General features: G+C 33.8%; 2 protein-coding genes across 3 annotated transcripts in view; both read right to left on the reverse strand.

Moving 5' to 3' along the window:
* The window catches only part of inaE (inactivation no afterpotential E), a 50,360-nt gene extending 42,651 nt beyond the window's left edge, over window positions 1-7,709 (reverse strand). The window contains exon 1 of one of the 2 annotated variants that reach the window (XM_089698606.1): window positions 7,234-7,709. The gene's annotated coding sequence lies outside the window, so the exon portion shown is untranslated. The remainder of the gene's footprint in view (window positions 1-7,233) is intronic. The other variant, XM_089698609.1, reaches the window with a different exon arrangement.
* Window positions 7,710-10,860: 3,151 nt separating this feature from the next.
* baz (par-3 family cell polarity regulator) overlaps window positions 10,861-24,624 on the reverse strand; it is a 54,494-nt gene continuing 40,730 nt past the window's right edge. The window contains exons 12-20 of the mRNA XM_089699298.1: window positions 22,772-23,216; window positions 22,294-22,442; window positions 21,735-21,857; window positions 21,105-21,225; window positions 20,620-20,724; window positions 20,198-20,270; window positions 19,620-19,687; window positions 18,956-19,042; window positions 10,861-13,284 (exon numbers count right to left, since the gene is read on the reverse strand). Of these exons, the coding sequence (XP_089555424.1) occupies window positions 13,155-13,284; window positions 18,956-19,042; window positions 19,620-19,687; window positions 20,198-20,270; window positions 20,620-20,724; window positions 21,105-21,225; window positions 21,735-21,857; window positions 22,294-22,442; window positions 22,772-23,216 (1,301 nt within the window). The 3' untranslated portion in view covers window positions 10,861-13,154. The remainder of the gene's footprint in view (window positions 13,285-18,955; window positions 19,043-19,619; window positions 19,688-20,197; window positions 20,271-20,619; window positions 20,725-21,104; window positions 21,226-21,734; window positions 21,858-22,293; window positions 22,443-22,771; window positions 23,217-24,624) is intronic.

Below are 24,624 nucleotides of genomic sequence, written 5' to 3' on the forward strand. Positions count from 1 at the left end.
TATATTTTTGTGTTATTTTATTTTATTTTTCATTATATTAAACTAAACAATTCTGTTTTTGATTTATAAACTTAAGATGTTTCATTTTTATATTTTTGGCAATAATGCCGCCATAAAATAAAAATATTATGCACTAAAATTATTTTGGCGTTTTAAACATAAAATACGTAATTCGGAACACGATGAAGTGTCACAGGAATCATCATAGGTGAAAAGGACTATTGGTTAGGGAGCCAGGTGCAAATTTGGTTAACTATTTCCTCTCAAGAGATAATTCGTCAGACGCATGAGAGTATAGTATTATAAAGCCTCGTGAACGTCAGCTGGCGCTCGGTTGGGGGGGTGAGCGGTTGTAGCCTCCCACGCACATAGGAAAAAAAATACATTCATTCATTCATTTCCTCTCAGCTAAAAATTTGTCAAATTGTAGCTAACCCAATATCTCAACGAAAAAAAATAGTCAGCTGGTTACAACATGGTGTATTATACGTCAGCTGGTGTCTCGAACATGAAAGTTAAATTTAAAGAAAAATTTATTTTCCGTTATTTCCTCTCAAACAAAAATTTACCTGATGATAGCTTATATGTAACTGTGGATAAATATATATGTCAGCTGGCTGTATCTTGGTGGAAAAACCGTCAGCTGATACGGGAGGCTACAACCGCTCTTCCCCCCAACCGAGCTCCAGCTGACGTTCACGAGGCTTCATAATACTATACTTTGATGCATTTTACTAATTACCGCTTGAGAGGAACTTGGTCATAAAATCTGCTGCTGGCTCCCAGACCATATATAGTGCGTTTCACGAGAGAGTTCCCCTGCCGTTATGTTGGCATACCTGACTGTCAAAAACGTCAAAGAGCTTAGAAGCGTTACAGAGCCATTTCTCTTTCACCACTTCTAAGCGTATGCGGCATGATGCCAATCTCTAAAACATTTATAAATTTCGGAAAACCTCGACAACTCTGTAACGCTTCTTAGCTCTTTGACGTTTTTGACAGTCAGGTATGCCAACATAACGGCAGGGGAACTCTCTCGTGAAACGCACAATAATAATTTTATGACATTTATTTCCTCAATTCTCATGTTTTCCTGACAAGCTGCTGTTTTATAAATTTATTTGCTTTTGTTGAATGATTTAATGATAATGTGTAATGAAGGTTATTTCAAGGTTATAACATATAGATCTCATCACGTTTATTGTCTATATATGTATCCAAATAAAATATATATAATAGACTAAAAGGGACTCTATTATTAATGTTACCTTAATACATAATACCTATATAAATTTTTTTACTGTTTTGTAATTTACTATACTGGCTATGTCTTGTGTGGAAGGCGTCGGTCGCCTCTAGCACAGGTTTATACCTAGTTGAGGCGATCGTCGAGTTCAAATTGTATTGTGTTATGTATTACTTAGTACTAAATAAACGATTTTTATTTATTTTTTTTATTTTTACCTATATAAATTATATTTTTTCAATAATACCAGTGCCATCTGGGAAATGAGACCACGAATAATTTTAAAAAGATTAAGAGTATTATGACTATACTTTTAGGGTTATATATACAAGTCAATTATAATTCATTTGTCGGCATCTTACTTCATCTTACCTTTATATACTTATTGTATGGTTACGCTTCATAAAGCAACTGCTTGTCATAAGATGATAATGTTTCTTTACTAGCATAAATATTCCATATGGCATATACCTAATTGTTATTAATTTCTAAAATTTGTTTATAATTTCATATGTGGCGGAAGTATTTGGACTGCATAACGAAGTTTCCTGACCTCGTTCTTCGACCGAAATCTCGGCTCATGCTCACGTTTTGCACTCTCAACACTTCTGGTTTCGCAATATACAATATCGTATGTTCGTCATTATACATCAAGCTTACCTCATTACCGAAATGTGTTGTCTGTTTTCATATCTAATGTTATTTAATATGTCACAAAAAGATGGTAGGATTGTCGTTAAGTAGGTACTTAGCTGTCATCTATCGCCCGAATGACGAAGACGAGGGTTCGAATCCCGCTTCTTGATCGATTTTTTTCTATTATTTAAAAAATTATATGGTCGTCGATCTCTAAAAATAAGACACCTTTTTCAAGCTTCTTCTGCCCTTAACAGTGATAAATTTATCTAACATTTATTTTACACTCACATTATCCAAAACAAAGGTATCCTTGTATTTTAGTCTACTAAGAATGTAGGTAAGATGGAATAGCTGTACAGGATTTACAAGAAGCTAAATATAGAATAATAAATCTCAGAGGAATAAATGTTATCTTTCTTAAAACAGTAAAAGGAAAGGAGCAAGTCACGAATGCGCATTTTTTCTTATTTCAGAACATACAGATTCCAATCATCATACCGTTTACAATCTCAATGTGAATGAGCTTCACGAACGTCAAGAGTCGCGACATTATGTTAGTCATCGTTCAGGATTGTTTACTCACTTAAGTACATACTCTGCAACAAATACCTCTCGTCACTTATGGCTCTACCGCGATATTCGACCAACTTTCCCCGCCTCTTCCGCCGAAATTGCGAAAGTACTTAATTTACTACATTCGTCAATTGTATGAAACCAATAATAACGAATATGTTTGTAATGTTCAACCGATTTCAATGAAAATCTAAGAGAATAGACCATATTATGATTACACTATTACTCAGATACTAAAAATAGTATTACCTACTTAGTTGCCTAATTCCACTTTTAAAAGTGGCCTAGTTTCCTTATTTACATCTATAAAGTAAATGGTACTTCTCATTTAATGACTGCTATATCTCGTTACTGCTCCAAATATTTGTAAACAAATGCAAATAGGTACAGCTGGAAAGATGCCAAAAAAAGAACGAAACTATTTACATCACAATTCAAAGGATTTTACAACCTAAATTGTAGTATGATTATCTACATCTGGGTACGTAGGTACTACGTGTATACCTACGTACCAACTATGAATACTGCTATTTAGCAATAAGATTACAATATCCCTTTATTAAATCAGACGGTATTAAGGACGCGTTTACGAATCTGACAAAAATACGCAGTTTTTCGGTGCATTTTGCGGCGAAATAGTACAAAACCAAATTTAACTAATAATTATCATAAATAGATTACTCCTTAATCTTTAAATGGTACTATATTTTAAGTCGAAAATTTTGGTTTATAATATTGAAAAAAATAATTTCCGTTGCCTCTTCACCCAAAATTGACAATATCGTGCTGAATAAACGAACATTTTTCTTGTATTTAATAAAACAAATTGATTTATTTAAAAATATTTTAAGTAAGTAGACATGTCTAACTCAAAAAGGTACTAGATAAAACTATCAAAATGTTACAAATAGGCTGAGAAAAAAATTAAAATCAAATCTTATTTTTTCACATATTTAGCTGTAACGCGTGATACTTATTGCATTGAAATAAGGGTTATTTTATTTGTCACTACCTTGAATTATTGCAACACAATTTGTAATGAAATATTTAAGTAATTTAGTCTGCGCTCAGCCGCCGTTGTGAGTAGACACTGTGACGCTTGTAAGCAGCTCCTCGTTTACGAAAAGATCACTGTACGAATACAAAATATTTCACCTAATAAACTTGATCCTTCACGCATTTATTTTATTTATAGATTTTATACTTATGGGATTATAAATTTCATATTTAGTTTCTGACTTGATGGAGTAACCTGAACGTGTACTTCGAAGACTGCTACTGGAACTAATAAACGATTAGAGCTAGGTATGCCGAGTTTGGGCTCGTTTTGTTAGTTATGTTGAGAGTTGAGACCTTACCTCCGGACTTGATGGAGTGACCTGAAGGTGTACTTCGAAGACGGCTACTGGAACTAATAGACGAGTAGAGCTAGGTATGCCGAGTTTGGGCTCGTTTTGTTAGTTATGTTGAGACCTTACCTCCGGACTTGATGGAGTGACCTGAAGGTGTACTTCGAAGACGGCTACTGGAACTAATAAACGATTAGAGCTAGGTATGCCGAGTTTGGGCTCGTTTTGTTAGTTATGTTGAGACCTTACCTCCGGACTTGATGGAGTGACCTGAAGGTGTACTTCGAAGACGGCTACTGGAACTAATAGACGAGTAGAGCTAGGTATGCCGAGTTTGGGCTCGTTTTGTTAGTTATGTTGAGACCTTACCTCCGGACTTGATGGAGTGACCTGAAGGTGTACTTCGAAGACGGCTACTGGAACTAATAGACGAGTAGAGCTAGGTATGCCGAGTTTGGGCTCGTTTTGTTAGTTACGTTGAGACCTTACCTCCGGACTTGATGGAGTGACCTGAAGGTGTACTTCGAAGACGGCTACTGGAACTAATAGACGAGTAGAGCTAGGTATGCCGAGTTTGGGCTCGTTTTGTTAGTTACGTTGAGACCTTACCTCCGGACTTGATGGAGTGACCTGAAGGTGTACTTCGAAGACGGCTACTGGAACTAATAGACGAGTAGAGCTAAGTATGCCGAGTTTGGGCTCGTTTTGTTAGTTACGTTGAGACCTTACCTCCGGACTTGATGGAGTGACCTGAAGGTGTACTTCGAAGACGGCTACTGGAACTAATAGACGAGTAGAGCTAGGTATGCCGAGTTTGGGCTCGTTTTGTTAGTTACGTTGAGACCTTACCTCCGGACTTATGTATGGTTTTATGTATGGTTTTCACGCATAAACTACTGGATCGATTTTGATGAAATTTGGCACAGATAATCTTTAGACCCTGAGAAAGAACATAGGCTATGTTTTATATTTATTGCGAAATATGTACCACGGGCGAAGCCGGGGCGGACCGCTAGTTGATTATAAATAGACTAGCCGCTCCGCGCGGTTTCACCCCCGTGGCTCCTCTCTTGTTGGTCGTAGCGTGATGATATATAGCCTATAACCTTCCTCGATAAATGGGCTATCTAACACCGAAAGAATTTTTCAAATCGGACCAGTAGTTCCCGAGATTAGCGCGTTCAAACAAACAAACAAACAAACAAACAAACAAACTCTTCGGCTTTATAATATTATAAATAGATAGATACATTATATTATCACTATCATCACTACATAGTACATATAAAACAAAGTCGCTTTCTCTGTCCCTATGTCCCTTTGTACGCTTAAATATTTGAAACTACGCAACGGATTTTGATGTGGTTTTTTTTTTAATAGATAGAGTGATTCAAGAGGAAGGTTTATATGTATAATAACATCCATTAAATAGTGGAAAAGTACTGTTATTTTTGAGGTTTCTAATGTGATGTCGTAAATAATAACATTTATTCCGCTTACATTGCAAACGCAGGCTGAACCCTACGAGTTCTATCAAAATAATGTACTAAGTATTGTACACATTGAAAAAGTCTACGGAAAAGTCCGTGATGGTATATGTCTATCTCTTATGGATAACCCACAATTACTTTTTTTTGTCATTTACTTTTTACGACAAATAATGGCTAATTTTCGAAGCGATTTTAACCAATACAGCATTAATTCTTAACTAATTAAATACCTTAAATACATTGTTCATTTAATATAGATCTATATGGCCCTTTACACCGTATGATTTAAGTGAATATTTTCGAAGATATTACAGATTTAAAAATTGCGGGATGTAGCGTTTGCGGCGGTACCGGCCGGCCGCCGCGGCCGTGCCATTGCACGGTGCACCCATGCGAAGCATGGGCGGGTCGCTAGTTAGATATAAATAAAGATACATATTATATACGTATGATATAAGATTTTTGATAGATTTTATTAAAGTGAAACTTTTATTACATCGTCTCAAACTTTTTGGTCCGTGTAGCGCATGTCGCGTGTATCGCGGCTGCCGAGTAGGTATACCTACTCAGCACGCGACATGCGCTACACAAAGCAGTGTTCGGAACCGTTCGAACAGTTTCACTTTTACCGTGGTTTCATAAAACCACACAACATTTTATTTATAGTAATGTTTCAGTATATTGGAACTTAAAAAGTATTTGCAAGTACCTATCAGTAGTATATGTATGTGCCAAATAAAAGTATTTTCTTTCTAGTTTTCGAAAACCCACTTGCATTTGATACCACAACAAAATTATATACTAAAAAAACGAGCCCAAACTCGGCACACCTAGCTCAGCTCGTATATTAGTTCCAGTAGCAGTCTTCGAAGTATACCTTCAGGTCACTCCATCAAGTCCGGAGGTAAGGTCTCGACATAACTAACAAAACGAGCCCAAACTCGGCACACCTAGCTCTACTCGTCTGTTAGTTCCAGTTGCCGTCTTCGAAGTACACCTGCAGGTCACTTTATCAATTGCGGAGGTAAGGTCTCAATATAACTAACAAAATGAGCCCAAACTCGGCACACCTAGCTCAAATCGTCTAGTAGTTACAGTAGCCGTCTTCGAAGTACACCTGCAGGTCACTCCATCAAGTCTGGAGGTAAGGTCTCAACATAACTAACAAAATGAGCCCAAACTTGGTACACGTAGCTCTAATCATCTATTAGTTCCAGTAGCCGTCTTCGAAGTACACTTTGGCAAGTACTTGTTTACCAATCAATCACTGTCCAATGACATTAGGTAAATGGTATCTACTTTTGTGACTATTCAACGTTACAAACAAATCAAAGTAAATTAAAAAAAAAAAACATGGCAATAAAAATAAGTTCAATTATCAAGTCGTGTCAGTTTAGTCATAATTTCGTCGTTTCTCGCATTTCGCTGTGTGTGTGAGCCGTGCACGTGTAGTAGTAAGACTCAAAACGTAAAATTGATGCGCGTCAATTTGTATATTCGTCCTTAAGATAGTGTACAAAGGGTTATACATAGCAATGTTCCAGCACAGCACACTGAATTATGTAAATTGCCAATATCCAACAACTGCTGAATGCTGATGCAGTTTACTACACGCTCCGCACGTGTAATACTTACACAGAAAATATGGTAAGAAACGCATTGTGAACATCATTTCCATTTTACACATAAGTAAATATTTAATATGATGTAACGCATTACTAATTTGACGACAACATTCCAAAAATATTCTTAGTTTCGTTGGATTTATTTACCTCTCACATTTCGCCGGTGTGTAACTCGTTTTGTCAATACAATTAAATATACACGTTTTGGTATCATGTGATTTCATTAGCATTCGGCGATAGGCCTTTTATTTTAATTTAGTGATGATACGTCTTAACAAAATATATCTATTAAATTAAACATGAACACTCACTTTTTCGTCGTCCAAATTCAGGTTTACATAAGCACGTGTGCTCGATTTTACAGGTGTATGAGCACGTTCACTAAGTTTGTTATAAACCAGATTTCGTCATTTTACCACTTATTTTCATTGCGACACACCACCAGAATACACCTATACAGAGAGATCCTCGTTAACACACAGCCTACCTGACCGCTTTCGCTCGTTCAGCGCAAACACAACCTTTGCTTTTTAGCACAGAAATCCACTATTGTAATGCACTTCGCTAAGCACAGATAGAGCCGACCGTAACACATCGGAGTCACGTAACTCGTACCGTATATTGAGTTATCCTCGTGTTATGATGGGATGGTGTACGTTGCAAGAGGATTTACGCGATGGCCGCGTGGCAAAGCAACACCGAGACTAGCGAGTGTTGGAGCCGGCAGACTGCGGCCGCTGCGTGCAGGAGTGGTGGGTGGTGCCAACCGCCGGCACACTCGCATCGGATGACGACTGACTCAGTTTAACGCCCTAGAAATAACCAGTAGTCGTACGATGGAGTTACGAAACTTTGGTTATTGATGTTCATCGTGTCTTCGGTATCATTATTACCTATTTAAAGTTCAATGCTTGCCAGATTGCAGGCTTGTCCATTAATGCAATAATAAGTCGCGTAAAATATAGCTTAAACGCCCTCTTTTTATTACTATTTGTAGATATAATGTGATGTGATTTAAATTCAAAGTTCTCTTCTCTTTATTTATTATATTATCTTTCTATCTAGCTGCAAACCGATGTAGAGCAAACATTTACAAAATTACAAATCTCTTCGTGTACATAGGAATTTTAGTAAATTCCAAAAGTATTTCCTGTAAATTGTTATGAGATAACAATACCGTAAATCCGGTGTTGCAGACTAGGTTAATGTCAACTCAAGGGCTCGGAGTCAATTATCTTGTATTGTTTCCACACTTCTCAGAGTGCGTACTCATCGACTTGAAAGCTCTTTCCTAACTATTTACAGGGTTGTCCAGATCCGGTGCCCGCTTAGTTACTCAACATTTCCTTCATGCCAAGACCTTGTCGTTAACTAGAAATCTTCTAACGTCTAATTTATATGTGAATATTCATTAGTTCTGAAGGCGTGGATGTGTCAGATTAATAACTCTATTTACTTCACAGTAAAGGGCACACTTGATCGTCATCGACGATATAGATTTTTCTAGAATCGAATGATATTTACTATTTTATTGTAGTTATGGTTGAATAAGACATAATCTCTATAATATAAAAGTTGCAATTTATGTTATTGGTACCTACATAATATTATAACTTTAAGCTCTACGAAGATGCAACCCGCTTAAATTGTATGTCTTGATGATGTTTATTAAGATTATTTTGTGTTAAACACAGTATTCTATAAGATTTTAAAATAAATCAGTATCTTTACTAAAAAATTACACCGTCTATAGTTATACAAGAACAGTAAAAGTATCTACAGCACACGACAGAAATTCAATGCGAAAATATTGTAGATTTTTCTCAAATATTATCTAGGTACATCAAATTATTTTAACCAATTGTTACTAAAAGCACGAGCCGAGATCCTAAGGTTTGTCACGCGTATAATTTACATAGTGAAGTGTAAGTAAAATGTAGGTTAGAATGAGCTTTTTCAAGGGTTTCCCTTGACCTCTTTCATATAATTAGATGTCACACAAAGATAAGGATTTGTGGTTCTGAGTTTTTTTATTCTTAGGGTAAAACATTTTATAGTCTATGGAGCACTTCCTACTATAGTTTGCCGTCTAAAATTGTTCAAATAATAAGACAGATATAAATTATATTTAAATTTTCTCTCAAACAAAATATCCATTGTTATGAATCATAGACCTCACAATGGATATTTTTTTCTTAGGTATTATTAATTACGGTTATTTGATTTATCTTGTCCTTTAAAACAAGATTATAATGCTCTAATAACAATAATTCATAACATTTTCCTGTCACCATATTAATTGTTAAATGAATATTAAAATAGTAAGTATAGGTAAGCACAGAATACCTAGGTAATATCTAACTAGTAGGCTACAGTAGCTAGCGTATAAGTTCATATTTTCGTTTGTACAGAGTTTTTAAAGCCATATTAGGTATATTGGTTGGCAGAGGGTATAAGCTTTTGGTTTTTAATTTTTTTAGATACATTGTTAAATCTGGATACCTACCTACGTCATTTGGAAACTCTACTCATAATACTTAATCGTTATCTTAGCTAGAAATTACCTTGATTCTAGGGAAATATGATTTCAGATAAAAATCTGTAACTAAATTTTGTGGTTTCCCTCGTGATTCAAAAACTTCCACGGATCCATAAAAAACAAGTAAGTAAGATGCAAAGAAATAACCGCCACACAAACCATCAAACGTGTAAATAACGTTATAAATTACCATCCATATTTCCAGAAGATGTCATTTTTCTCGCGACCTCATCCGATTGACGTCATAGGGTTTTACGGGTCCGCAAATCGTATGTAACTCGAGATTAGACAAGCATCCGAGTGGACGTAATGCAAGTCAATGGAAACGTTCCCAACTTATTTGCATATTCGAACGAAACACGTCATAGCATTAATGACTATCAATTTAATAAATTAAGAAATTCAATTCTAAAAGGTGTTCAAAATGTCCAGGTAGATTGCTGTCTACGTCATATGAATGTTTTAGCCAACATTAATCATCGTCCTTTAAGCCTTTTGTTTAGTTTTTGTTCAATTAAATTTTGAGCAATGTTATTGTTAATTTAAATAATTAAGTCTGTGCGTAGGTAATCCTCACAAGCACTGTAATAAAAAATCTTTCATTTGGTAGTTAGGTAGTAGGTACTTATATTTAAAAAATATGAAATGATAGAAATCTTATTACACAGAAACATTATACCTACTATAAGAAACCCACAATGAAACAGCTATCTTCCTGAGTAATCTATGCACACAATTTATGGTTTCACCTAAGTACAAATTTATTATTTCTGCTTATTTTCTTAGAGGAAAATCCTGAAAAATACATGTCAATGTAAGACTTTGGTCACGAAAAGACGACAAAGGCCGCCACAAAGGACGTTAACAGGCTGAGATAAATGGCGAGTGACATGCGAGCTGTAACCTTGCCCTTCTAAGCCATATCGGTGCGATAAACACTGGTTCAGGCGGCCATCTTGCTTTGCGAGGGTAGATTCAGAGATATCGTGATAGGTTCGTTTTAAACGGTCCTTTTGGTTCCATAAAGGGCTGATATACATATTTACTACGTTACTTGAAGGACATATTCTAAAAGGTAAATAATGAATAGTAATAGAAAGAAAATAGTTTTATTTACTGTTTGGCAAAAAAAACCATTCTACCTACTAGCCGCCAAAATTCATAAGTTACGTTTCAAAAAATATTATAATTATGAACTTCAGTAATCTTAATCCGTTGAGGATTAAATTATCTAACTTATTTTTTCGAGATCAGTCATTGAACCAATAAAAATTAAAATATCCATTTATTGAATGTGAGTATTACGTAACTATAGTAAACATAAGTTGTAATAATTCTTAACTTCAATGGAGTAAAATAGTAAAGTTATAGTAAAATGGTGATAAAAAGAAAACAAAAGTTGCTTGTAATATCATTTTTTATTGATTTAAGGTACACATGGCCGATCGCATTGAATACAACATAAAAAATATAATACAAATCGATATCGCTTACACGTTACAAAAACATGTTCTATATACAGTATGGGCACTTAGATGCAAAATAATATATTTGCAAATACAACTTAATCCTACAATTGTTCATAATTAATTAATACAATATGCAATAAGTCAAGTTTAACAAATATTATTATTTCTCTACATTCTTCTCAGAAATAATTTTTGAATTATATTTACAAATAGGTACGAATAGAAGACATGATTTAGTTATTCTAAATCGTATCAACGAAACTATTATGAGAAATTATAAATTTCTAGGCCTCGCATTTAATTGACAAATTATTCAATATAATAGAACAACTTTTATTTTAACAGATGAGTCGTAGGAAACCTTATTGTAATATCACATAACTGACGGAATACGAATATAGAATGGGGGCGGAATAGTTACATAATAAATTATTAAACATTCGATTCTAACTTCGATACAAACGCACAATTTCAATGACATCATTTTATAAAATAAACATGAATAATTTTCATACATAATCAGTCACATTTTTACGTAAATACAATATAATAATAAAAAAAACTTTACTTAGCTTAAATGTCTACTCTACACTTTAAAGCTTCTTTGATTTATGATTCTTACACGTAAGTAGGAATGTATTAAATTTACATAATTTATTATCCTACAGTTAGCTTATAACAATTCAATTTGGAATTATGTACATTTTAATAGCAAGTTTTAATTAATACAATGAATTCATAAGAAAAAACATTCCATTTTGTAAAAAAAAAAATAATAGACCGTAATTTTACATTACAAAAAATATAATTGAAAATCAATTCCTCGAATGTACTAACTCAATCATTTTAAACTTGTTACCAAATATTCTTTAATAATAGCCACAAAGATCGATAACATAACTCATTATACTTATTAGAAAAAACACTGGGATGCAAAACTATTGGATTAAGTCTTTACAATAGATTTTTTTTTACATTTTTAATTACCTACACAAATTTACTATTGACCTAACTTTTAACAAAAAATTAAAAATTTCCTAGGACTACAAAAATAATCCAACTAGCTAAACTTCATGTTTATCGCCGCAAATGTATACTTTCGGATAATTGAAGTAAATAATAGTTTTACGTAAATTCCGTATTTTGTGATCTCACTCGAGTTTCTTTGGAAACGCTTAAGTGCGTTAAACGATGATGGAGGACATATGGTAAAACTTTTTCGACATTTTCTAACTAAATTTTTCGGAGAACACATTTTTTTGGGAGTTAAAATAGTTTGAGGAAAATCTGTTTAAAATATGACGTTTTTTTCCTGAGGTGTGATGTTGATTTATTGATGTTGTAAATTACGAAATAAAGGAATTTTTTAAATAACGTTTTTTTACAAAGTGACAAAATATAAGATATTAACTGAGAGCTCCAACTAGTGACAATAAACTAAAACCAATATTTATTTTAATGATCTAAATCATAAAAGAATATACTTATGCTTCATTAAGAACAGTCGTCTATTGCGTGTCATCTTGCCTAAACCATTTAAAATACGGAAAAGTATAAAAATATAAAAATTAATACCACAAAAAAATGGAAGCAATCTTCTCAAATTTTTAATTTTTAATTGGTAGCAGTAAATGAAATTACTTATCATCTCATTATAGTTTACTAACGTTCCCGGTAGGGGCGCTGTTTGTAAAATTCAATGGTAAAGGCAAGATGGCGTGCATTTAAACGACTCAAATATAATTCTTTCAAGATTTAGACAATGTTTTTACATTTCTTATTCCTATATCCTTTTAAATAACTTCACAAATTGATTCAAAGCTTATCCAATTATAGCTATTTAAATGTTTTGAATGATAAATACAAATCGGAATATTTAACAAATATTTGGTGGCTTGTATCAATTTAAGGCGTGCTACACAATATAATAGATATATTTATGTCGCTAATCGGCTTAGACAGGTGTCATCAAAAACACATTAAATTAAATGTCCGGAATAAAATCAGCTTAGCACTGCCCGGACACCATTGTAAAATATCGATTAACGACCATTATTTAAATATACATAAGAATAGAATCAAATTAGTTTTATCGTCGCCATTTGCGACGAAAAAACCAATTCGAATATGCGTGTTTATGCGTGTAGCGCGCCCGAGCGTTTATCAAAATAATTTGGTTATTTCAATACAATGAAAGCTATTACATATAATAGTTTTAAAGATTTTAGTGATAATGCGATAGTTTCCCAGGCCTACGCGGAGGAGCGGCTTCATACTCGTAGTATGTAGTGTGAGGTCGGGTTTCGCGCCAAGAGCGCTGCGACTGATTAACTACTGACCCCACGATGCGACGGCTGGAAAATACTATATTTTTAATATGTATAACTAAATATTAATATAAAAAAACAGAAAACATATAGGACAAATGAACAAACATGGACTAAAAGACGAACAAATATACATCGATTAAAATAGCAGATACTAAAAATAAGACATACAAGGATACACATGCAAAATTTATTTTTGTACAAGAATTGATATTATGTATTTCGCTTTTTAAATAGATAGATTTGTGGATTTAACACAACAAACGTATTTGTAGAGATCTAAAAATATCCATTCACAAAAAAATGAAGTCAAATCTAAAAATAAAGCGATAAATATCTTGAGATAATGAATAGCAATATTAGCTCAAACTCTATAAATGTATCTCTTTGGCATCTTTATTGCATAATATGAATGCAGTTGAATAAATAAATAAATAATGTTAAGTAGAGGATATTATATTTTATTGGATTATAGATCTTCTTGTTTGAACATTTTGTTTTTGTCAATTTCATTAATAACTTGAGTTATGTCGGCTATAGACAAGTCAATAACTGCGTTAAAAACAACCGACTTCAAACTTGCACTTGCAACATTTACAAATACAGACAAAAATGCTCATAAAATAAAAACTACTGGGCCTATCCGAATAAAATTTTTATGGGACCAATTCGACACCATCCTGCATCGAACAAAAAAAGAATCACGTAAATCGGTTCAGAAACCACGGAGTAATCGATGTACATACATAAAAAAAAAAAAAAAAACATACCAGCCGAATTGATAACCTCCTCCTTTTTTTGAAGTCGGTTAAAAATGAGAATAAATTTTAATTAAATTTAGAAAATTCTTTTAGTTGCAACAATTTGCAGAATGGCTATAATGGCTATTAAGTTTGAAGCAAGAATATAAAAAAATATATAATAGTATATAATATATAATAGATATAATTAAAACAATTATGAAGATAAATCAAGAGTTACCAGGTTAAAGAAATAATTATAGGAGATAATTAAAACCAGCCATGCTAATTGAAAAATACTCTTCAATAATTAAAAAAGAACACTTTTTATTCAATCTCGCCATAAAATAGAACAATTGCAAGATTGCTTTTTGCTACATGCCTACATAATGGCTAAAATAGTATCGCACGATTAATAAAGTGATTAAATTTAGTAGATATAGATTAGGCTTTGGAATGTTGATCTAAGAACTAGGTATTACCATTAATGTAAGTATAGTAGTTCTTCTCAGCATTTTATCATTCTATTTTTTATTCTTTGATTAATGAAGTGTTTAATTCAAAAATATGTTATTTCCTGGTATGTTTCCTGGTAAGTTTTTAATAATTCTTAGTGAAAGAGCACGAAATACTTTTGGGAGAAATATTGGATTTAGGGATGTAACGATACCGATACCGCCGATTATATCGGCTTGCCGATTATATCGGCCGATATATCGGTATCGCCGATAATAAATCAACCGATACCGATATTTTTTTTATTAAATTCTTTCTTTTCTTTTATGTTTTTGCATTGTATTCATTCATATTGTTTTATTTCTGTTTCTGTAATAGTGTTAAGGAAGAGCGGAACCTCCTGACACAAGCATTTTATTTGCTTACTAGGAGTGTTCCAATCACAAATTTGTTTATGTAAAGGAAAGAAATAAATAATTTTGAATTTTTTTAATTTTTAACGTGATAACGTTTTTAAAATCGTTTTAGTCGGGTGACATGTTCATAAACTTGTGTCACACCAAAACCTCACGAGCGCGATCGCAGGTATAACGAGAGAGAGACGGACCGATCTCCCGTTTCATCTCGAGCGCTGCCACTGCATTATGTTATCACGTAAACATCTCGATCGTAAACCTACTTTACAAACAACCAATTTTTTTGATATCAAAAAATTCAAAAACCCGCGCCCAATGAACGATGCGGGAGGCCGCCCGCGCGTGCGCACTTTGTTTTCTGAAAAAACTCTACCAATAGTAAACTTTTATTAGGTACTGTAATGTGTATTACTTAAAGTTTAACTGACTTTGTAAAATAATAATACTAAAATAAATGGTTTTGTTGTCTTTTGATTTGACATTTTTATTTAAAAGAATACGATTAACAGTTGTCTCTGTTAAATGTTGGTAACTTTTTATGCATAATTCACTATTTATTTTTCTACCAAGCCATCGATATCGGTATCGGTATCGGTATCGCCGATACATTACTACAAATATCGGTATCGGTATCGTATCGGCCAAATCATGTATCGTTACATCCCTAATTGGATTCTCCATACTATAATTTATTTCATCTCTTATCTCTACAAAATATTGAAAATATTACAGATACCCATGCACATATATTTCCATTATTTTTAAGAAAAATATGTCTCTATTGCTTTTTCGCGGAATCGATGTTGTTACATTTTATATAATATTCTTGATTCGACGAATGATCTATTTGTATCTTTGCAATATTTCCGAGAAGACAATATTAAATATGAAATTATATAAAAGCGAAAGAAACGCATGAGTGCAAATACATATTATATATAGGAAAATTTTATTAAGTATTTTTTTCTTCATATACAAATGGCTGCAAATGGTATTTTTAAATCATGATAGTACTTATAAGCATTTGCAAAAAAAAAGGATAATGAATGCCATTTTGTATTTTTTGACACTTTTATTGATTGTAACAATTTCTACCGGGACTTTTCAAGCTTATTAATAAGCACTTTCTACTACACTTACACAGAGCGTGCCACATAAACATACATTGATACATACACTAAAACCTTTCTCTTCGCAGTCGGATAAAGTACACAATTAAAGCACGGGACATCAACCTGCGAGCAACAGAGCCGAGGCCGCGACAATTACAATATAACTAGCAATTAGCTTGGTTATTAAACGTATAAATGTATTACGAAGCACATGCATCTTACCGACATCGAGGTGGCGGGAAATAAAATGAGACCTCGTTAAAATAATTGGACGTACGTGTTAAACTAACGCTTGACACGCGATTTGAACACAAAAAACTAAAAAAATACATTTAAACTCATGAAATTATTGTCTTGTCACTGATTCTTGAGTGTACAAAATTTGAATTAAATCTGTCAGTTAAAGGTGGGTCAAAATCGAGTCTTAAGAGTCTGTTACACACAAACATACAAGTAAGCTAATAATAGCGTTTTAAATATATCGAAAAATGTTAAGTGTTAAGTGCCTTCGACCTTTCGACTGTTCTTGACAGGGCCACTACCGTAAGTCGTAACCCGAGATCTAAATGAAATAATTTATTGAAACAACAACCTACCTATGTGTATAATTGGTATAAAATTGTATAATTTACACAATTAAAAGATTATATTGTGTAATTAAAAGATTATGCCTTGGGACTCCCCTGATAAGACAGGTAAGTAGAACTAGGGACTTTTTAATGAAACGACTTAATTATTCAAATGCATATTATGTTCAAGTAATATACACATACATATTTTTTATACAGGTATAGTACTATAGGTATATATAAGATAAAATAAAATTAAAGTTAAGATTCATTGCGTTATTTCACAAAAAAATTTCCAATCTAAATGATAATAATATGAACATTTTTCATTGTATAGTGTCATAAAAGCTGTAAAAAACATTATGGCCAACATTAAAGCGCATGACGCTAATGTTGTTTTTGCGTACGTTCAAAACATATTTCCTTATTGTGATAAAAAATACTTGGGAATGTTTTTCCTTACTAATTTATTCACATTTTACTCTATTACTGAATAAAAACTAGATAATAAAATTGCTTAATAATCTGATAATTGAACGACAAATCGTGTATACTGATAAATAATGCAAATGTCGTATAATTACGGAAAGGTATTGTAATGCTAATTCTCGTACTAATGAATATGTCAGGTAATTGAATCAGTATGAATATAATTGAACCGATTTAATGTGAAACGTGATCTCTTCTATTATACTTTAATTATTGACGATTTTATTGTTTTTTGTCTGTCTTTATCTCCGTAATAATGGCAAGGTATTTGTGTTCTATACTTATAATTATACTAATTATAAAGTGCCTGATTTAGATAAGTGAAATAAAGTTGACCATTTTGGATAGTGAATCTTTCAAAACGTAAGAAATAGGATAGATTTTCCGTTATGATCCGTCTTCCATAAAACTAATTTTTGAACAATGTATAAAAGAAGCAAAACGTCAACATAGCCTATACTTTTCTCTACTAAATTTCGAAAAAAGTAATTAAATCGTTCCAGTATTGGAGGAGAAAACAGGGGACTACGGAACGTCGAATTTGCGTAATTTTCCTAGGTATTTTCGGCCCGAGCTGCAGTTGTCCCTGTCGCGCTCTACGGGGGAGGCTTGAGGCATAGCGCGACAGCAATAGATATTAGGAAAACCTAATTTTGAATTTTCTCACTCGTTTTGTTGGCTTTTAAGATCGAATCGAATATTTGTAATGCTTTTCTCATCGTTCATTGAAATTCTATACGTTTTTTTAATGATATAGATACCTAAGATATTATGTTTATGCAAATATGTATAGATTAGATTTTAACTGAAGTTGGTGTCATTTTTTTTTATTAAAACTAATCATAATTCCTATATTTAGTACCTACTGAGTTAATATTAGATATTGAAAATAAAATTGTTTCTATTGACGTAGGCGATGACTTTGTAGGTATTGTACACAGAACATATAAAAGAGGTTAGAATGGCAATAATTCGCCGTTCCTATAAGAACCGGTGTCGCCTGTGGGTGTGGCAAGTCCGTGCAAGTCCGCTTACGCACATATTTGCAATTTCAAATCTAGCCAATCATAGCGCCGCGCGATCACGCGATTTAAAATGGAACGAATCATACGCATGATGATGATGTGAGCAGTGCTCATATCCTTGGCGCGTCTGCCCCGCCTACAATGCCTTTCTAACCTCTTTTATATGTTCTGTGGTATTGTATATGTTGTTACTTAATAAATGATTATACCTATATAGTCATTTTCTTTATTTTAAAAGTAATTCATAATTTTTAGTGATTTTGTATTATTTTCCTACTTTCAATTACAATGTTTAATAGTGTTATTTGTTAAGTGCATGTGTTTTGTGAATCATAAAAAATGAAGGATAATAAAATGTAATAACTTGGGGTGTATACTGTATAGGGAAAATTAGACATTTCATAAATAATGATACAAATAGATTTTATTTGAGATCAATTTTATTATAAAAAAAACCGGCCAAGTGCGAGTCGGACTCGCGCACCGAGGGTTCCGTATGTGATGTAACTAAAAATTTATGGTTTTCGTAATTTTTCCTTTATCTATGCTATAAGACGTTGCTTCGTACCAAATTTCAAGATTCTGAGTTCACGGGAAGCACCCTGTAGGTTTTGATTCCCTTGCAAGTGTCGAAAATTTGCGGCATAAACGGCTATATCTTTTGATTGCGTTGGCTGAGAAGTTTGATTTTTTCACAGCTTCAAGGGACAGTAGACCTGAGTAATTGATATAAATTTCAGCTTCATACCTCCACGCGTTCCTGAGAAAAAGGGTCTTGACAGACGGACGGACGGACGGACGGACAGACGGACAACAAAGTGATCCTATAAGGGTTCCGTTTTTTCCTTTTGAGGTACGGAACCCTAAAAAAAAATATTTTATGATAATTACCTTTCCTCTTCAGCTTTGGCTCTTTGCGCGTTCACTTGTCGCCTCATTTGACCGATTTGGACTTCGCTTAATTTCTCTCGACGGGCGCTAAATAAATAATAAAAATAAAAATTATTGTACTGTTTTTTCATGCCAATGCGAGCTACTATTTACTTGATTGTTTCTGTTTTGAAGGACTGTTTCGTAGGACATCACTTTAACATCGTCCTATAATTTACAGGGTGTCCCACTATTGGTATACTAAGCGCGAGGGGCCTTGTAGTTTTGTAGTTTTGCATACACTGATCACGTAAAAAATAATTAAACAACAAAAAGACCTCAAAATTTTTTTGCAAAATTTTTCCTGAAAATCCATGTTTTCTTCTTTAGCTTGGCGCAGTCAGCATATACCGTTTCGCTAATGTGAGCATTTTGTCTATGAAAACATAATCTTAATCGATAGCTCACGTGCGGGTGGCAAAGTTGGGCGGGTTGCTTGTTAGGGGTGTACACATAGAGTTTAAGAATTCATCCATTTGAAAAAAAATTCGTCTGGAATTTTATAAGTATTTTTTACGTACTCAGCGTATGCAAAACTATAACCTCCTTTGAGTTATAGTTGTAGTTATAGTATAGCAACAGTGGGACACCCTGTATAGGTATAAAAACGAATATAACTACTCACTTTAAATTCTGTTGTATTTCTTCATAGTTGACGTAGTGTCCAGTTGGACCCCACGCACTCTCCATTGCCTGAGAACACAAACATGTTTTCGTTGATAAATTGATATTTTGTATTCTTTTATATTATTCGAATTTCTCTATAATTTTGGGTCCCAGGCATTGAGGTATTACTATAGAGAGGACAACACGAACAAAATCTGTGTAACAAGCGCGGCGGCGCCGGCCGGCTAGTGAATAGAAACTTTGTAGATATTCTGCCTTTTATTACTTATAAATTAGCCAATCAATGTAACAAATAAATATTGTTTATCTTATTAAAAACATATGAATAAAATTATCAATTAAAACCAATCAATGAAACAAAAAAAAAATGGCTTGAGACGATTGACTCTAACTCGCGTTAGAAATAGTTTAGTAGAGATGCCCTCTCTAGTACGTAGTACATGGTAATTCAATGGTCCCAGGGCATTATTTATTTAATGTATCCGAATTCCTTGACATGCATTTTTTACTGGGATTTAACAATTATATATTTAGTGCTAGTTATTGAAATTTTTAACCAGGTAATAATATTTTCACCTGTATGGCGGGTGCATGTCTTCTTTCTGACCGCGTGCTACGTTCGCTGCTTTGGCGGGAACGGAGCTCCTCTCTATAATAAATGTTTCATATTTTAACAATATTTTGGTAATATTTCACATGTATATCCGTGTGTATTGTTTTAATATTTAATGTTAATACAGATAAATATCAGATCTGTATATCTATTTGCATGTGACAAACTTTTAATAGTGCAAGAAATATAATGCTATTAACAATGCAGAGCTCTGTTTTTTTTTCAAATGTTGAAATCTTCAAAAATAATTTAATAAAAAAAAATTGGTAAAAAAAAAAGTAAAAAGCGATGATTAAATAATTACAAATTATGTTCAAATACATATATATTTTAAGTCTCTACAACATATATAAAATGAAAGAATCAGCATATATCCAAATATTACCTATTTTCATCCCGTCGTTCATCTCTAGCGAGTGATTTTTCAGAAGATCTTGCGGGCGTCGCGCGTCCATATACTGCGTCTTCACGTTTGTGTGGCTTGCCGATCCTAACATAATATAATAATTTTTATTTTTAATATAGAGGTTTGTTACAAAAATAAGGCTTTCAATTCAAATTTCTTGTTAATTAGTGGGTAAAATTTATATACTAACCTAGGTCTTATTAGTATAGATAAGAGCTACACTTATGTATGTAGTGCTTTAATATTACTTTTTAACTTTTTTATAAACACGCTAGCGGGTCAAATCAAACCTGACTTGAACTGAGATATAGACCGTCTCTTGATTGTTGCCAATTGCCAAGAAAGATTCTATGATAAAATAATTACAACAAAATTGGAATAACTCATTTTTCTAGCAGTTCTACTTTTCTAACGTTAACAAATAAAATATCTTTCAAAATATAATAATTTGTATATTATCTCACCTAAACATAGTAGATAATGACTTGAGTAGAGATGGTTTCTTGTGTGATAGAGACGACTGTTGCGGCGAACCGCGGATTATTTCCGGCGCGTTGTTGTCGTCCGTTAACCAGTGTTTTAATGCTGGAAAAGGCAAATCTATACTAATATTATAAAGCTGAAGAGTTTGTTTGTTTGTTTGAACGCGCTAATCTCGGGAACTTCTGGTCCGATTTGAAAAATTCTTTCGGTGTTAGATAGCCCATTTAACGAAGAAGGTTATAGGCTATATATCATCACGCTACGACCAACAGGGGTGGAGCCACGGGGGTGAAACCGCGCGGAGCAGCTAGTATTTTATAAAAAAAAAACACATTATTTTTATAGCAGAAAAACTGTGCTTTTAACTTTATTAAATTAAAATTTTTCTTGATGTTTTATTTCTATCACAAGGGCTATATTTAACTATCATCAATGTATTGTTTTCAGAAATATAAGGTTTAGAAAGATTTAAAATATGTGTTTGAAATCAAATGTATCAGTTTAATCTTTGTAAATAAACTTTACATTACAAATAATAATATTGTATATAAATTATTAATATTATTTTTATATTTTCAAAAAAAATATATTAAATTGTAATCATTACTTACGTGGATGCGCACGCGCATATATAGGCTCGTTGCGCGGATTCCTCTGCGTCTCTTGTATGGCCGTTTGTAGGGATTCTAGACTAGACGACTTGCGCATGCCTAGTGCCGGGCCCACTGGTACCGCTGTAATTAATATTTTATTATTATTTAATCATGAAAAATAAATTGGGTTATGCGTATAGATCAAGTAGTACCATGATTCATGAAGTCACCTTTTGTATATAAAAAATAGTGTAACTTCTAATAATATTGCAAGTTTAAATAAACAATACGCTTTTGTTTCTATGTATATGTTCTGTACAAGTGATCTTTTCGACCATCCATCTATTCAGGCAAGTTCATATGTTCCCACAGCGCACCTTGCATTTAAAAACGTTCAACAACAATCTCTCAGCTGCAAAATGGCTAGTATCCACCACTGTATTACATAAAGGCGCGTTTACACTCACCAGCCGCTTTAACCTCTTTAATCTTCTTATACGTGCCGGTTTTGCGTAGAGCGTAGCGTTTCGTTTCTCACTATATACATATAAAGCTAAGTCTACAATATGCCACTTACCAGCCGCTTTAACTTCCTTAATCTTCTTATAAGTGCCGGTGGTTTTAGCATCTAACGCAGCATGTCGTTTCTCAGACATAGAGCGACGACCAACTGCGTCTCGACTGAACCCGCCGCATTCACTGCCGGATTCACCGCCATTGCTGCCCCTAGTGGGAGTGTACCTTTATTAATACTTATTATTTTAGTTATTATGTTGAGTCACTTCGTTAATAAGTTTGAATAGAACAAAAAAAAACAGTATTAGAATTTTTGAAAGCAATATGCATTGAAAGTGCTCTTTTATAGACAAGGCTTTGGTGTCAAAAACAAATACATTTGTACATGGCGCTCACCCGTGTGCATTAATATGCGTGTTATGCGTGTGTGCGTGCGTGTATGTTTGAATGCGCAGTCTTTCCTCCGTATATCTGAATTTGTATGTGAATGGTAATTGTAGTGTAGTGGCAATAATATTACTACTAGAATATAATCTTACTTAGTGCCATAATCCTCTTCAATAATAACATGATGGTGTGCAGGCGCACGTGCCATGTGCACATGCCCCAACCTGCCTTGTGCCGGTGCTTCTAACTGCGTCGCCATATAATAGCTCTCATTCCTTAACCCGGTTAACCGATCTATAACCGGGTTCCAACCGTCCAAACGACTCCATTCGAAGCTATCTCGCTTACTATCATGGGGAATCGTATCTTTGTCTCGCTCTAGATAACCCTTGCTGTCATCCGATTGGTTAGATATCCAGCTGTTGTTGTTTATTGTGACGATAGTTTTCTTGTCGTCGTGGTTGTTGTTTTGTATGTCTGGTTTTTCGCTGTTGTAGATTACCGTGTTGTAGTTTTGGGATGTTTCGTTTGAATTGGTTGTGTCGTTGCCGTTGGGTGGCGTGTCGTCCTTCCACCTCGCTAGGTTGTCTGTGCTGTCTGGAATTATAATTGTGTTTTAGTAAAATGTAATTTCATGTTAACAGATGCAGTTCGGGAGGAATGACTTAGAAGTACAAAATTATTTATATACAGGGTGTAATCGTTAAGTGTGCACAGGCGATTTTTCCGTAAGTATTACAGATAACAAAAAACTTTAAACTGAAACCGAAAAATATCCGGAAAATGCGTGAAAATGTCCGGGAGAAGCGTGGAAAATGCTGGGAAAATCACCGGAAAATGCCTGGGAAATTCCCGGAAAATAACCGGAAAATATCCGGAAAATGCGTGAAAAATTCCGGAAAAACCGTGGAAAATCCCTGGAAAATATCCGGAAAATGCGTGAAAATGTCCGGAAAATGCGTGAAAATGTCGGAAAAATATCCGGAAAATGCCTGGAAAATGCGTGAAAATGTCCGGAAAATATCCGGAAAATGCGTGAAAATGTCCGGGAGAAGCGTGGAAAATGCTCGGAAAATCACTGGAAAAGCCTGGGAAATTCCCGGAAAATAACCGGAAAATACCTGGAAAATATCCGGAAAATGCGTGGAAAATTCCGGAAAAACCGTGGAAAATGCCTGGAAAATCCCTGGAAAATGCCTGGAAAATATCCGGAAAATGAGTGAGTATTTCCGGAAAAACTGTGGAAAATCCCTGGAAAATATCCGGAAAATGCGTGAGAAATGTCCGGAAAATGTCTGGGAAATGTCCGAAAAAATGCGTGGAAAATCCCCGGAAAATGCCAGGGAAATGCTCGGAAAATCCCCGGAAAATACGTGAAAATGTCCGGAAAAAGCGTGGAATATGCCACTTCAAATTTGCGAAGTAATTAAAGCAGAAAACCAAAAAAGAAAGCTAAAATCTTTCATATTAAATGTATATGGGATATTCATATTTCATACTTAATGTATGGGAGGGTTTAAAGATAATTTTTTTGATATTTCTCGATTTATTTTTAAAAATTTATTACCGCCATTTTACTCATTAGGTTAAGTACTTTCGATATCAGTTTAAAGTTTTTTGTTATCTGTAATACTTACGGAAAAATCGCCTGTGCACACTTAACGATTACACCCTGTATAGTTTAATAAGTAAGTTAGTTATGTTTATGAAATAGCAACAGTGGACTCGTGATATTCCGACAATTTTGCAGAGAAGTGTCGGAGTATTAAATTTGTCAGATTATAGAGTTCAGCCTAGAGATTCCATGAGATTCCATTCTATTCCATTCCCTATAGTCCAAATGTTTTACGAAAGAGTACCTTGTAATTCGTTAAATTACGGCGCGGTTTACTGTATATTGTTTTGTAATGTAACCTCTAAAAATAAAACACTACTCAATTCAATTTCCACTCCAAAAAAAAAACGATTCATAACGACTCCACAGCACCCCTGATCCATACAAACA

This window comes from Colias philodice, chromosome 9, assembly GCF_061535455.1.
Source record: "Colias philodice isolate Cphi_HAF_F1 chromosome 9, ilColPhil1 Martin Lab GWU primary, whole genome shotgun sequence".
Taxonomy (NCBI): Eukaryota; Metazoa; Arthropoda; class Insecta; order Lepidoptera; family Pieridae; genus Colias; species Colias philodice.